General features: G+C 41.3%; 1 protein-coding gene across 5 annotated transcripts in view; it reads right to left on the reverse strand.

Moving 5' to 3' along the window:
* The window catches only part of ORMDL (sphingolipid biosynthesis regulator orosomucoid 1-like), a 32,349-nt gene that overhangs the window by 14,966 nt on the left and 1,243 nt on the right, over window positions 1–16,140 (reverse strand). For 3 of the 5 annotated variants that reach the window (XM_076177284.1, XM_076177286.1, XM_076177288.1), the window contains exons 2-3: window positions 10,240–10,419; window positions 4,123–4,274 (exon numbers count right to left, since the gene is read on the reverse strand). In XM_076177284.1, the coding sequence (XP_076033399.1) occupies window positions 4,123–4,274; window positions 10,240–10,419 (332 nt within the window). The remainder of the gene's footprint in view (window positions 1–4,122; window positions 4,275–10,239; window positions 10,420–16,140) is intronic. The other 2 variants (XM_076177285.1, XM_076177287.1) reach the window with 1 other exon arrangement.

Below are 16,140 nucleotides of genomic sequence, written 5' to 3' on the forward strand. Positions count from 1 at the left end.
TTTAATGAACCATGCCCTTGGTTCAACTCGCTCCGAACAGGATTCGAATCGTCATCTCGACCTTCGCCGCAAGTAACAACACTCTAACCCCATCAGCCAGTGAGCTTCCAGGTGGTTTGGAAGAAAGTGAAAAGTGTGTGGGGAGGCAATTCACATAGAGAGGAGAGGGTAAAGAGAACATATGAACATATGTTGAAGCCATGAACGGAAGAAAGGCAGTATTTCAAAATGCTGAATGCAGAGGACTGGTAGACTTTAATTGCGGTGGAACATCACAGGAGAACAAGTGACTGGAAAAGAAAATGACAAGAGCAAAGCAAGAAAAAATGTGGAATGTCTGTCAAAGGGTGGAGTAATTAGTAATGGAATAGATGGTGAGATAGTTTTGTGCATCTATGGGAAAGAACTGTGGCATTGGATTAGAAGAGATCATGTATGGTTCCACTATGCAAGAGGAAGGGTAACAAACATGAAGGTAGATTTTGAGAAAACAGTCTAACAAATTGAGCTGTTAAGGCATATAGGAAGGTGTTAACTGGGAAGACGAGGCGGGAAATGGAGAGTAATTGGATACAAACTGTGGGTTGAAGAGAAGAAGAGGGATGCATACCCACTCCTTACCACACTTACACAATCACTGCACTATATCTATATAATTATGTATTTTACAATACACACACACATTATATATATATATATATATGTGTGTGTGTGTGTGTGTGTGTGTGTGTGAATGATGTTGTGACTGCATGAGGAGGAATGGGCGGGGGGGTGGGGTAGTATGTGTGAGTGAATTTTGACGCAGCCCGAAGGGATTTCTCCCTGTCCTCGCCTTATATGCAAAGGGGGACGGAGAGGGGGGGTCGCCGATTAAATGAAGCGGCCTTGCTGTGGATGTACTGTGTCTTGTGACACTGCTTCTGACCCAGGGCGGTGGGCAGGGTGCAGGGATGACCCGTCATCCAGGAGGTGCTCAGATGAGAGGGAGGGTGGGAGGGGTGTGGAGTGTATTTAGGGATGAAATGGGTGGGAGTGTTTTTATGCCTTTCCCTTTCTGGCTACCTCCCTTGGAAGGGGGAAAAAGCCTTGGTATATGTATGTATGTGTGTGTGCATGACAAGATAAGGAAAGAGGATAAAAAAGACACTGGTCCTGGTCTAAGTTTGATTTTGAGAACTTGTTTTGTGAGCAGATTAGCACAGCAGGAGATCTGGTTTTTTTTTAATATGTTTCTACACTTATTTGTCCATAATTCTCCACTTGTCACTTGAAACTGACAGGATGGCACTTTTCAAAGATAAATCACGGAGGAATCTCTTGACACCTTCATGATGAGATGCTTGGAGGTATGCATGAACAATGTACCTCACAGAACTTCAGAGAACAATGAAATGAGAAAACAGATTCCACAGTGCAGAACATTAAGCAGAGATCCAAAATAACAGCAAAGCTTGATAAGACATCACACCCACACAGCATCACCAAAGTACAAATGGATCTTGAGGATATTGAAAGAAAGTTCATCCTATCATACGAAGAGCAAAGAAGTTGGGAAGAATCAAAAGCAATAACAAACACCCAAAAGAACAGTAAATTCTTCTATTCTTTTGCTAAATCGAAAACGCTACATCCACCATAAGCCCATTCCTGAAAGACAACGGAGAACTGGTGCACCAACCAGGGAAAAGTCGCTACAATGTTTAAGCACCAGTACAAAAGCATATTCCGACCAACAGATGAGAACAAGAAAATTAACCCCTTCCATACGGTGCCGCACACGTAGGCGTCATGAGGAGCAAGTGGATTCGCGACGCTGCCATATCGGCGTCTTGATTATATTTATTGTAGTCGCCCCTGTGTTTTTACATTCTCCCAAATGCGCCCTTAATCCCATTCTCTGTGGTTTTCAAAATTCGCGGGTGAAAGAGAGAACGATCGATATAAGCGGCGACTATATTTTATGATGCGAATATTATTTCGTTACGTCGTACGGCTGGCATTGGCTGCTGCCCGCGAGATTTAAGTCCCATATTGAAGTGGTTAATAACCCATCTTCATTCTTTGAAGAACTTCAAGAGGGACCACAAATGCTTTCATCAGTCGAATAACAACCAAAAAGATATAATTGTAGCAATCTATGACACAGCACCAAATTCAGTTGTCAGACAAGACAGCTTCCACCAGCAAATCCTAAAACAATGCAAACATCAAGTAGCTTTACCACTAAAACTAGTACTGTGGGAAAAACCATTGGAAGCCGGGTCGGTGCCATATGCACTCAAAATTGGTACCACCACACCAGTTTTTAAGGGAGGTAGCAAGGGTTTGGCAAAATACTACAGACCAGTGGTGCTAATATCACACATAATAGATAATTGAATGACCAATACAATCCAGAATTTTCAGCTACATGAAAGACACAAGAGTGTTCAATAATGGACAGCATAGCTTCAGAAAAGGACATTCCTACCTTTCACAGCTGCTGACTCACTACAAGAAAGTACTACAAGACATTCAAGATGGAGGAAACACTGATGTCACATATCTCGACTTCACCCAAGCTTTTGATAAAGTTGACCATGGAATTCTATTTCATAAAATCAAAGCTCTAGGGCAGTGGTTCTACCTGGGGTACCTGTACCCCCAAGGGGTACAAAACCGTAAAATGGGGGGGTTGGGATATGATAGCCAGTGCAATGGTACTGTATGTTGACCATGCGATAAGCAAAGTAAGGTGTGTATCGCTAATCCTTTTCATATGTTTGCATTGTATTGATACCGGATGGGGCTATGAGAATATTTCCCGAGATATCATGGGGTATGGGCATTGAAAAAAGTTACGAATGCTCTGGGGACATGTGGCAATGGAAGGGGAACTGTCAGATGCCAGCAGCATTGCTAGTGGAGTCCCTCAGGTCTCAGTGCTGGGTCCCCTGCTCTTCCTGATCATGACTGGGTACAAAGACCAGGACCTGGAGCACTCCACCACATCTTTTGCTAATGACAAGGATATTCAAGAAAATCTGCTCCCAACAAGATGTGCAGTTACTACAAGACTTAGGCAGGACCCTAAAGTGGGTAGACACACAACATGGCCCTTAAAGGAAAGAAGTTTGAGTTTATACAATACAGGAAACTAGAACATTATATGCTTGACAAAATACATTTGTGGCCAGAAAAATATTGAGGCTAAGGAGATGGTAAAAGAACTGGGGATGAATATGAGCAAAGATACCACCTTCTCATACATCACAAGGAAAGCAAAGCAGGCTGGATCCTAGGGACTTTCCACACAAGTGAAGACTACACGATCATTATGGAAATCTTTGGTTTTACTCTATCTTGAATACTGCTGCCAACTCTGCCCCCCCCCCAATTTCAGGAATAACAGAATTGGAAGGTCCATAGCAAACTTTCACAAGCAAGACTCAAGGGATTCAATGCCTTAGTTACTGGAGAAGATTTGAAAAGCGACATTTATACTTCAATGGTGCAGAGGTACATCATTATCTATACCTGGAATAATTTAGAAAACAGGGTTCTTAATGTCAACATTAGAGAAAAGACCCAACTAAGAAAAGGAAGGCTGTGTTATGTCAGGATCACCACTGGAATATCTCAAGAGAATTAGAATCTTGACAACACAGTTTCAACTACAATGGAACATACGAGTAAAAGCAGCAACGACTGTAGGAGAGAGGCCAAACGCAGAGTATGGGTTCCAATATATTTGACGTTTCGCCCAGCGGGGCTTCTTCTGTTATTTCTGAAGAAGCCCTGCTGGGTGAAACGTCAAATATATTGGAACCCATGCTCTGCGTTTGGCCTCTCTCCTACAGTACAATGGAACATGACTCTTCAACTGTATTCCGGCAAAACTCAGGTACCAACCACCCACACCAGGATACCCAAGTTCTACCTCCAACAGCTTACTACACTGGACCAAGGAGGGAAGAGAGCTGGAGGGCCTCAATGGAGATCCATTTCAACTGCATCAATAATGGATGGAATACCACTTCAAAGATTCCAAAAGCAATAATCTTAGACCAAGGCTCATGTTTTCTTTATCAGATTTCACCCACACCCATAAACGTGTATAAAAAATCTTCATATAGAACTCACAATAGTATTGGTACAATGGTGATGAATTTGCGAGTTGTGGTGAACTGCTTCCCATAGTCAATCTGCTCCCAGGCCGTCATGAGACGAGCTTTCCCTTGGTCCATGGGTTGCCATGGTGTTCCTTTGATCAGGTGTAAGAAGACGAAGTTGGCCTGGAAGACAATCAGAGGGTAAATAAAGATTATTCACATATTTATCTATCCAGAAGACAGGGGTGAATGGAGAAGGGTTGTGTATAGATGAGGCTGTGATGCATGAGGGGGAGTGGGTGGGGGATGGGGGGTGAGGAAGTATGTATGAGAAAAAATTTGATGCAGCCCGAAGGGGTTTCTCCACGTCTTCTCCTTTCCTGCATGAGGGGACAGAGAGGGGGGTCGCCAAATTTATGAAGTGGCCTTGCTGTGGATGTGCTGTGTCTTGTGACACTGCTTCTGACCCAGGGCAGTGGACAGGATGTAGGGATGACCTGTCATCCAGGAGGTGCCAAGAGAGGAGGGAGGGAGGAGGGTGGAGGGGAGTGGAATATATGGGAAATGAAATGGGTGGGAGTGATTTCTATACCTTTTTCTTTTTGGCTACCCCCCATGTAAGGGGGAAAAAGCCTTTGGTATATGTATGTACATATTTATCTTGGTTATCCCAAGTACAATGAACCCAAAGGCAAGTCATAACTTTCTGTAATGGATGGTAAATGTGTGTGCATTTACCTAGTTGTAGTGTACAGGAAAGGAGCATTGTTCATTGGGTCCTATCTCAAATAGGTATGTGTATGTGTGCATGTGAATTTACCTAGTTGTATTATATGGGAAGGGGAGCTATGCTTGTGGTGACCCATCTTTGTATCTTCCAACATCTAGTTTGTTCTTTCTTGTATGGTGTTTGCACACACTATTGTTTAATCCAATTCGTTCCAGACATTCACCACTGTAAGGAAAGCATTTATTTTCAGATCCCTTCTATAACTGTCCTTTTTGAGTTTCTTTTTATGACCCCTTGTTTCCCTTCTATCCCATGCCTTTCATGATTCTGTAAATGGCCAACAGATCACCTCTTTCTCTTCTTTGTAGGGTTGGTACATACATACATACATACATATACCAAGGCTTTTTCCCCCTTCCAAGGGAGGTAGCCACAAAGGGAAAGGCATAAAAACACTCCCACCCATTTCATCCCTAAATACACTCCACACCCCTCCCACCCTTCCTCTCATCTGAGCACCATCTGGATGACGGGTCATCCCTGAACCCTGCCCACCGCCCTGGGTCAGAAGCAGTGTCGCAAGACACAGTACATCCACAGCAAGGCCGCTTCATTTAATCGGCGACCCCCCCTCTCCGTCCCCCTTTGCATATAAAGGGAGGACGGGGAGAAATCCCTTCGGGCTGCGTCAAAATTTACTCACACATACTACCCCCCCCCCACCCCCCCGCCCATTCCTCCTCATGCAGTCACAACATCATCCATATACAACCATTCTCCACTCACCTCTGTCTTCCGTCCTCTCCCTTCCTTCCTCAACAGACATTCCCCTCTTCCCCAAAGCCCCCTTCACCCCATCCATCCACCTCATCCTAGGACGTCCCCTCATGTTCACTCCCTCCACATCTGCCTTCCATACCTCCTTTACTAGTCTTTCTTCACTCATTCTTTCCATGTGTCCAAACCATCCTAATATTCTTTCATCAACCCTCTCTCCCAAATCCTTTTTCACCCCTGTTCTCCTCCTCACCTCCTCATTTCTCACTCTATCTAGCCTAGTAACCCCCACCATACTTCTCAGACACCTCATCTCAAACACATTCAAACTCCTTCTCTCTTCTTCTCTTATGTTCCACGTTTCTGCCCCATACAGTGCTGTTGGCACAATCACTCCTTCATACAGTCTCCTCTTCGCATCCATTCCTAAATGTCTATTTCTCATTACACTCTTTAAACCACCAAGGCATTTACTCGCTTCTCTCAATCTACATTCTACCTCCACCTTCACTCCACCTTTTCCTGCTACACTTGCACCCAAGTATCTAAAACTATCCACTTCCTCCAGTCGCTCTCCCTTAATGTTCACTTCCAGTCTACTGCCACTTTCACCCCTTGTACATCTCATCACCTTACTTTTACCCACATTTATCTTTAGCTTTCTTCTATCACATACTCTCCCAAACTCTGCCACCAGCTTCCTCAATCCCTCCTCTGACCCTGCCACAAGCGCAGTGTCGTCCGCAAACAACAGCTGGCTCACCTCCCACTTTTCTCCATTTTCTTTAACCATCTCCAATCCCTGACTCACTACCCTAGCATTCACCTCTCGCACCACCCCATCCATGTATAAGTTGAACAGCCAGGGCGACATAACGCATCCTTGACGAAGTCCCACCTTTACTTCAAACCACTCACTCTCTCCATTTCCAATCCTAACACATGCTCTACTACTCACATAAAAACTCTTGACAGCTCCCAAAAGCTTTCCTCCTATCCCATAAATCTGCATAACCTCCCACAGTGCCTTTCTGTCTACCCTATCATAAGCCTTTTCCAGATCCATGAAAGCCCAAAAAACATCCTTCCCCTTTCCTATAGCTTTCTCACATATCTGTCTTACCACAAAGATCTGATCTACACAACCTCTACCCGTCCTAAATCCACACTGTTCCTCACCAATTACTCCTTCTGTTCCTCTCCTAATCCTCTCAATTAAGATTCTCCCATAAGCCTTCCCTACTACACTCAACAGGCTAATCCCTCTGAAATTACTACATTCACACTTGTCCCCTTTTCCCTTGTAAAGAGGAACTATACAGGCACTACTCCAGTCCTCCGGTACTCTACCCTCTCTCCAGCAAACATTAAAAAATCTCACCAACCAGTCCACCATCACTGAACCTCCCTTTTTCAGACATTCTGCATGACATCCATCCAGACCAGGTGCCTTACCTGCTTTCATCATCTTTACAACTGCCTTCACCTCATCCTTCCTTATTTCTCCTCCATTCTCCTCACTCATCACTTTCATTTTTTTCGTATTTCCCACTGCAGCTATCTTTCCTTCCCTATCCTCCTTCACATTCAGCAACTCCCTAAAATATTCTGCCCATCTTCCCCTCACTGCCATCTCTTCCATTATCAACTCTCCATCTGTACCTTTTACCTTTTCTTCCCTACTTGATTCGCCTCCTCTTCCTCTCTTAATTTCTTTCCAAAACATCTTTTTATTACTTTCAAAATTTTCTGTCATACTCCTACCCCATTTCACATCTGCTCTCCTCTTTGCCTCCTTTACCTTTTGCTTTACTTCTCTTTTCTTTTCTTTGTACGTCTCATATGACTCCCCTGTCCTCTTTTGTAACCAATCTGTGAATGCTCGCTTCTTCTCTTCTACAACCTTCTTTGTTTCCTCATCCCACCATTCACTACCCTTTCTTCTATTTCCCCCTGTCCTTCTTGTTCCACACACCATCCTTGCACACTTTAAGACTCCCTCCTTGAACCATCCCCATTCCTCCTCCACACCCATCTCTGCTCTATCCTTTACTCCCTCCCACTCCTCCTTCAGCTTCTTTTCGTACTCCTTCTCCTTTTCCTTTTCATTCAAGGAGTTCACTCTAAGAACCTCCCTACCTTTTATCCCTTTCCTCCTTCTCCATCTATCCTCCACTCTCAACTTACCTTCCACCAAAAAATGATCTGATATTCCCCCACCCTCTCCCCTTAGCACATGTACATCCTTAACTCTTCCTATCATAATCCTATTTACCACTACATAATCCATTAGCGCTCTATCTACCACCCTTCCCTCCACCACCCTCTCCCATGTGTACTTATGCTTGACTTTCTTCCGAAACACTGTATTTGCTATCATCAACTCTCTTTCTAGACACATTTCCACCATCAACTCTCCACTACGATTCTTTCCTGGAACTCCACACTTCCCAACCACTCCATCGATTGGACCATCTCCCACTCTAGCATTAAGGTCTCCCAGTACTATTACATTGACACCTCTTCCTAAACCCTCTATGCACTCATTTAAATCTATCCAAAAGGCCTCCCTTTCTTCCCTGCTCTTCTCACTGCCCGGCCCATATGCACTTACAAAGACCCACATCTCCTTTCCCAGTTTCACCTTCATCCACATTATCCTTGAGGAAACCTCCTTCCACTCCACTACCCCTTTACCTATCTCCTCACTTACTAGAATAGCCACCCCTTCCCTCCCTCGCCCTCTCTTCACTCCTGATAACCTCCCACTTACACTCCCAAACATACACTCACCCTTCCCTTTCAACTTAGTTTCACTCAAAGCCAACACATCCAACTTTCTTCTCACAAACATACTACCTATCTCTTCCCTTTTACTCTCATCTGTACCACATCCACGCACATTAAAAGACCCAAACCTTAGGGTGCTGGCCCGAGGCCCGCCAGCACCCCTTATGCCTTCACTTTTGTCTTTAGGATGTGTGCCCCGTGGGGCTACAGGGAGAAGGATGCCTAGTCCCTCTCCCCGTCCCTTTCTTCTCGCCTCTTACGATCCAAGTGGGAAAACTTGGTGGCAGTATTCTTTTCCCCCACCACAGGGAATTCCCCCAATCAGAAAGAGAATACTCAGAGAAATGGTACAGGACAGCAACAAGGGGTTGGGGGACAGCATAACGGAGGGACAGTCGTAGTATAAAAGTGCCATCATTTCTCTATAAACAGAATTTCTTCTATCATAGACAAAATGATGTGTGGCTCTGGTCCGTAGGGGCGCCCCATATAGACCCTAAAGTATCGACTGCATGCTACTTTGCCACAATAACAAGCAGCCAATACCCCAGACAGTTTAACCCATCTTTGCTTGTATGTCAGTTCTGAAAGTGTTGGGGCCATCTTTGTCATTGCTCTTTGGATTCTTTCTAATTTCCTTAGATTCTTTTTTGTACTGGGTGTCCACAGTGTCACTGCATACTCCAATCTTGGCCTTATCAGTGTGACTAGTATTTTCTTTGCCCTTATCTCATCCAAGTAAAAGCCACTTTTATTGATCTTATTAAATTGTAGATTTCTCTGATTATTGTTTATCGGCTTGTTTGAGGACATGTCTTTGGTGATGATTACTTCTATGTCCTTTTCGGAATCAACTTTCTTTACTTCCTTTACACCGATTTTATGTTGTCCTGATATTTTTTTTTTTACTCTTTCCAAATTCCATTATACTACATTTCTTTATGTCGAAGTCCACTTCCCACTTCTGACTCCATTCCCAGACTTTGCCCAGATCTTTCTGTAGTAATTAACAATCTATTTCTGTACTTATTTTTTTTAGTAGCTTTGCATCATCTGCAAAGAGGTTCATGTAACATTCTACACCTTCATCCATGTCATTTACATATACAGTGAGACCTCTCATTAATGGATGTTAATTAGCTGTGTTTGCGGCGTTTTCGCTGTGTTTTTGGTGCTGTTGTTTAGTGCGTGCAATCACTATGCCACCCCAAAACACCGCAAACACAGCTAATTAACATCCGTTAATGAGGTCTCACTGTATAGCAACCATTACTAGAGCCAGTACTGAACCCTGTGGGACCCCACTTATCATTTCTTCCCAAGTAGAGTTTTTATCTCTGAGCACCACTCATTTTCCTTCCCTGCAAGAAATTGTCCATTCATTTCAACAGTTTTCCGTGTATACCTCCTTTTGTTTTGAGTGCATGTGTGTTACCTAGTTGTATTTACCTGTGTGTGTGTTTGTATGTTGGGGAGGGGGAGGGAGTTTGCGAGAGTATCTTATTCATTTCCACAGGACCTTTTCCATTCTGTCTGACACTTTTATTGTGGTTAATGCCAAGCTGTTCTATTCATTTCTATGGTGGCCTCTTGATGTTTTGTAAGCTGCAGCCTACCCCACTAATGTGGAAAGCCTTCCCATTCCTTCACCCTCCAGTGTTTCAAAAGACTTTTATCTAAAGATAAACAAGTTAGGTCTGTATGCTACAAATATGTTAATATTTACGTAATATCCCACCCACTATATGAAACACCAATCTCTTACTAAATCAAAAATATTTCATACACCCACCTATATGGAAGTACCATTTATAAAAACAAATGAAATAAATACACAAATATTTTACTTACCAAATTATGAATGACATTTGTTAATGTCCATGCTGCCGGGATGCTTACAACTGAAAGGAGAAGGAGATGCAGCACCAGCAATCCTGCTAAATACGAAAGCCAGGCCCCTCTACTGCTATGCCATGTGGAATTGGGGTTCACCTCTCCATGACCCCCTGACAACATGGTCGGTCCTTGCTGCTAAAGAAAAATAAAATAAGATAAATAAATAAATAAGTAAAAATAAAATTAATATGTACAGTGAGTCCCCCTTATACGGTAATTCTTTATCTGGTAAATTCACAGTTACGGTATTTGGTAATTACTACCCTTGAATCTATTTATGGTAAGAAAAATTTACAGATACGGTATCCACTTGATATTTTGAAGAGGAAAGAGCAGGGAGAAGGTACGTCTGCCATATCCTATTATCACATGATATAATGCATTCGGTATACGGTAATTTCAATTTGCGGTAAGGTTTTCAGGAATGCATATGTACTGTATAACGAGGACTTACTGTATAAATATATAAACAAATAAATGAAAATAAAACAAAAACAATACAGATTTGCTGATTCACATCTTACTTAGACCCTAGCTCTGAATATTCCTGAATAGCTTTGCCAGTGTTTATCAAGATTTTTTCAAAAGTTAAAGTGCTTGGTGTTCCGACAATATACCCTTGGAGGTTAAATGCCAATATATGAAAAACAGCTTATCTTATCTCATATTTTTTCACATACCATAAGTCATGAAGTCTCTAAAGCAAGTTTAAAAAATAATTCAAATAAATAAAAATTTAGGGTCACACAAGTGCAGATATTGCCTGTTTTCTGCATGTAAGCACCATTTATCTTGAGCTATAAAATATTTTCTAACACCCACATTATATGGAGAAAAAAAAAAAAAAAAAAAAAAAAAAAAAAAAAAAAAAATTACCAGCCTTCCTTTCTCCTTTTTCCTGTATGATTCCGCCTCTTTGGCATATTTTCCTCCAAGATGTAATCAACAGATATTGGCAAAATAAAAAAAATAAATTGAAGGCATTTAAGCGAGTGCTGGAATCCCCATTCTGGTGACTTAACATATGAATATGTTCCCTAATTTTACCTACTGGTATATAATTGTGCTGTATATAGTGCACTTTCCAGTCAGTCACTTGAAACTTCCAGTGTTTTTGGTGGTATTACCCAAAACGCCAAGAAAACATTACAGAACTGTAAATAAAAAAATTCAGTAGTATTCTATTGTTAAAAAAAGTTATGTCTATATATTTACTAGACATTACTTATTGAAATAAAAGAAAAATGAATGTTTTGGAGGATGCTGGCTCATGCTGTTTGAGGGTTTTGTATGACAAACAGAAGTTGGCAGCACAGTGAGTTTTCATAAGACTGTTAACTCGCCAATGTTTTATTTGATTAGTTTATTGCTAAAGTGTGGGAAATAAACACTTCTTATTGCTCATAAAGTTTAGAAATAAGAACACAAGAATGAAGGAGACCATAAGGCCTACACTAGGCAGTTCCGTATCCATCACCACCTGTCATCCCCATCCATAAAGTTGTCTAATCGTTTCTTAAAACAATTGATAGTTTCAGCGCTTACTACATGGTTACTAAGTTTATTCCATTCGTCAACCACCCTATTAGTAAACCAATTCTTGCCTATTTCATTTCTTTCACTGACATAAGTGAGAATAGGCATGGAGAACCTCCTGGAAATGTATGACATAATTCCAGTGGACAAAATCCCAGCCAGTCAAGTAGGACTGCTTTTTGTATTGTATCAAAATAAATGGACATACATGTTAACTTTTTAATATTTCTAACTCACAAAATAAACTGATATGGACATATGATTTTTTGAAAACTGACCTAAGATGATATATACTGTGAAAGATGAATTCAATTTCATGGTTGATTTGGTTCAGCCTTTGGTATTCGGCATTGTCTAGGTTTTTTGGCAATGGATGGGACTTTTTGAACAGCAAAATTTTCAGTCAGCTCTGATAGATTGTTGGGTTGGCTGAAGTTAGACTTGTCACTGGAAGGAATAACAGACTTGTCCAAAGTCTTTCATATCTAAGATAACTTTGAAAACTTCATCTGCAGCATCACATTTCGTAATGTGTTTAGAGGACGGTCTTCCAGGTTCTGGTGCGAGGCCAGATTCCTGTGAATCTGTGCATTCCATTTGATCTTGTTTCAATGCCGATGTGGGTTCAAGAGACGCACGTGAGTTTTTACCAACGTCTTCCAAATAGACAGGTGAAAAGGCTGCTGATGGACAAAAGTAAAGTCCATCTCAGTTGACACTCTCACCCGGCATTCAGGAAGAATTGGAATGGTGATCCGGAGTCCAAAAGTTTGGTCAAGGGTGCCGATACTCCAGTCTTGACCATATGGTGGGCAGCACTTTTTTATTTTTCAGCTCATTTTCATGGGGACTGAAACTATGGTTGAAGGATTGGAATGCAAGGTCATCATTCCTGTTTATGGCAGGTTCAACAGATTTTATGGTCATGCCAAGCACTGAGGTCAGTGCAGACATTGTCCAAACAGATGAAAATCCACCTGGAGTAGTCTGGGGACATTATTCTGATGTCAAAGTCATTGCTCCCGCAGTTTGACAAACTTCTATTCATCTCCTTTGATCCAAATTGAGGCTGCACTGAATAAATGTCTCCCATTTCCAGAGTTTGCAGTTGGTTGCATGCCACATACATCTTCCCACTTGTTCATGATTTTCAACGGGCCATGCTGTCTGTCTCTGCCCACTGTAGGACCTTGTCCAAGTCTTGTAGTAACTGTGCATCTTAATGCGAGCAGATTTTCTTGGATATCCTTGTGTCATTAGTGAAAAATGTAGCAGCGGAGTGATCTGGGTCCTGGCCTGTGTCCCCAGTCATGATGATACTCTTACCTAGGATGATCTGCTCCCCATTTGAACTATTTTCACAGTTATCTTTTCAAATGACATCTCTGGTATGAATCGCTCTTTTGTACTGACCTCCTCTTACTAGGTATGATCTTCTAACTCTCTGAATTGTGCTTTAAAGATATTACTGGACTATATATTTTCAGTTTTCTTTGGAATTGCTTAGTTGTTTATCAAAGAGAGTAGTGGCTTCTGTCTGCAATTACCACAATGGTGATGGATTCTGTATTGTCACTTTCAATGCTTTACATATACATGAAATTTGTCTTATTAGCTTGATAGAAACCTTATTTGTCCTCAGAAATAATTTGTTGTCTTCATGGTTAAATCATAGTAGTAGAGAACTGTATTTGTCATTTGTGACTGACATATTTGCACACTTGTATTCAACAACCTTTTTTAGATTACATGGTAGTATACAGCAACTGTATGCTTTTACATCAATGTATTTGTGACTGTTCAGAATTATAAACAAATGGTAAAAACTCCATGGTTTCTGATTATTATTTGATTGACTGGGATTATGTCATGCATTCCCAAGGAATTTCCCATCTCATGTATGTCAGTGATGCATTTCTAAACTTTATGAGCAACAAGAAGTATTTTTTCCCCTCACTTTAGTGGGGATTGAGGAAGTTAATGACAGAATTTGAGAAGGTACGCTATAGGAGAAAGTTGAAGGTAAATGTGGGTAAAAGTAAGGTGATGAGATGTACAAGGGGAGAAGATGGCAGTGAGTTGGAAGTCTAAAAGGAGAGAGGCTGGAGGAAGTGGTTAGCTTTAAGTATTTGGGGTTGCACATGGCAGGAAAGGTAGGCATGGAGGTATAATCCCTTGGGGGATTAAAAAATGTCACGAGCAATAAGCATCTGGGAATGGATGCAAAGAGGAGTTTGTATAATGGGGTGATTGTGCTAGCGGGTTTGTATGGAGTAGACTTGGAATTTAAGAGATGTAGAGAGGAAAAGTTTGGAAAGAAATGTCTGAGAAGTATGGTGGGGGTTATTAAGTTGGATAGAAGGAGAAATGAGGAGGTGAGAGGGAGTAGAAAAGGAGATGACATATAGGGCTGGCTGATGAAAGAGTATAGGGATGGTTTGGACACATGGAAAGAATGAATGAAGATCAGTAAAAGAAGTGTGGAAAACAAAGGTAGAGGGAGTGAATCTGAGGGGACAACCAAGGATGAGATGGATAGACTGGGTGAAAGGGGCATTGAGCAAAGAAGGGAGTAGGTAAGATATAGAGATGAGTGGAGAGTGGCTCCATATAGATGACTGTTACATAAGAGAGGAGTGGGGGATGGATTGCTATGTGTGAATGATATTTTGACACAGCTCAAAGGGATTTCTCCCAGTCTTCTCATTTCTTATGCATGAGTGGATGGAGAAGGGGCTTCACTAATAAAGTGAAGCAGCCGTGCTGTGGATGTACTGTCTTGCTGCATTGCTTTTGACCCAGGGCAGTGGGTTGACCAGTTATCCATGAGGAGCTAAGATGAGAGGGAGGAAAGGGTGGTGGAGGGGAGTTGAATGGGTGGGAGTAGGTACACGCCTTTGACTTGGCTACCTCCATTATAAGGGGGAAAAATCTCTTGGTATACAGAGACATCTGATGAGTGAATGGTCTTGTGAAAAGGCATTGTGTTGCTACCTTGTGTTTTTCACACAACTCAAACTGTATGAGCAGAGCATCAACTAAAAAACTCAAAATTTTCTTTTATGGAAGAAGAAAAAAATATATATATATATATAAAATGTCTGGTACATACATCAACATAACTTTTCTTAGTGATAGTATACTACTGTTATTTACAGTTCTGGGTATTATTCTAGTTGTGCACAACTATGCATTATAGCATTAGAAAATGAAATATTAATTTTGTAGATCATAATACAGTTACATGAACGAAATATGCAATTTTCTTGGCGATATATATATAAAATTTGCTACAAGCAAATATACTAATGAACAAAGTCGCTAGCATAGATAGGACCGTGACACCATCTTGTTATTTGTCAAGTGTTTGTCCCCTGCCTGGTCCACTTGAAATGTCAGTTACATGATGGACATCACCTTGTGCACCGGTTATTCTTCCACTCCAGGTGATGTTAACAAGCAGTGTTATAAAGACAACAAGGCTTCTCTAGAGTTCCTGAGAGAACCAAACCAGGGGACCAGAAGGTACACACTCAAACTATTGAGTGGCTTTGGCGTGACGTAAAAGAGTGGGTATGGAGGCCTGGTGTACGCCCTCAGTACTTCCGCCAATACCTCGTGAGGTATATATTCTTGAAGGAATGCTATGGAGCTGAAATCCATGCATTTCTTCAAGCTATGAGAAACCTTTATACCCCGCAATCAGAAAGAGTGATTGAACAGGCCACCAACATCCATCACGATGATCCGGATGACCTTTAAATTACAGGTAATGATTTAATAAATACAGGTTAGGTTAGAATAGATGAACTTATCATCCTTTCATTTCTTTGATGTTTACATCAATCAAAACAAACATGGTGGACCATTAGTCCAGCGTGACTTCGTTAGTTACAAAATCTGTTTTAGCAACTTTTTTGTTTTTCATTTCCGCCAAGAAAATTGCATATTATGCCAATATATTATAATTTACAAAATTAATAATTAATTTTCTATTGCTATATCGCATAGTTGTGCACAACTAAAATTTTACGCATCTCTGTAATGTTTTCTTGGTGTTTTGTGTATTAGCACCCAAAACACAGTTTTGTGTGTTTCAACTGATCCCATTCCAGTCAGTTCTTTCCTAGGTTATCACTTGTTTGTGTTTTCAATTATTGTATATATTTTCAAGTACATGATCCCTTTCAGCAGTACCAAACATAGCAAGACCCATTCTGAAAGCGTACTAATTTTTTATATCACTGATACACTATTTTAAAGTTTTAAAGATAAATCACAGTGGAGAGATCAATAATCTTATTCTTGTTTATTAAAAAG

This window comes from Oratosquilla oratoria, chromosome 40, assembly GCF_046742065.1.
Source record: "Oratosquilla oratoria isolate Oo_2021 chromosome 40, ASM4674206v1, whole genome shotgun sequence".
NCBI classification, from domain to species: domain Eukaryota; kingdom Metazoa; phylum Arthropoda; class Malacostraca; order Stomatopoda; family Squillidae; genus Oratosquilla; species Oratosquilla oratoria.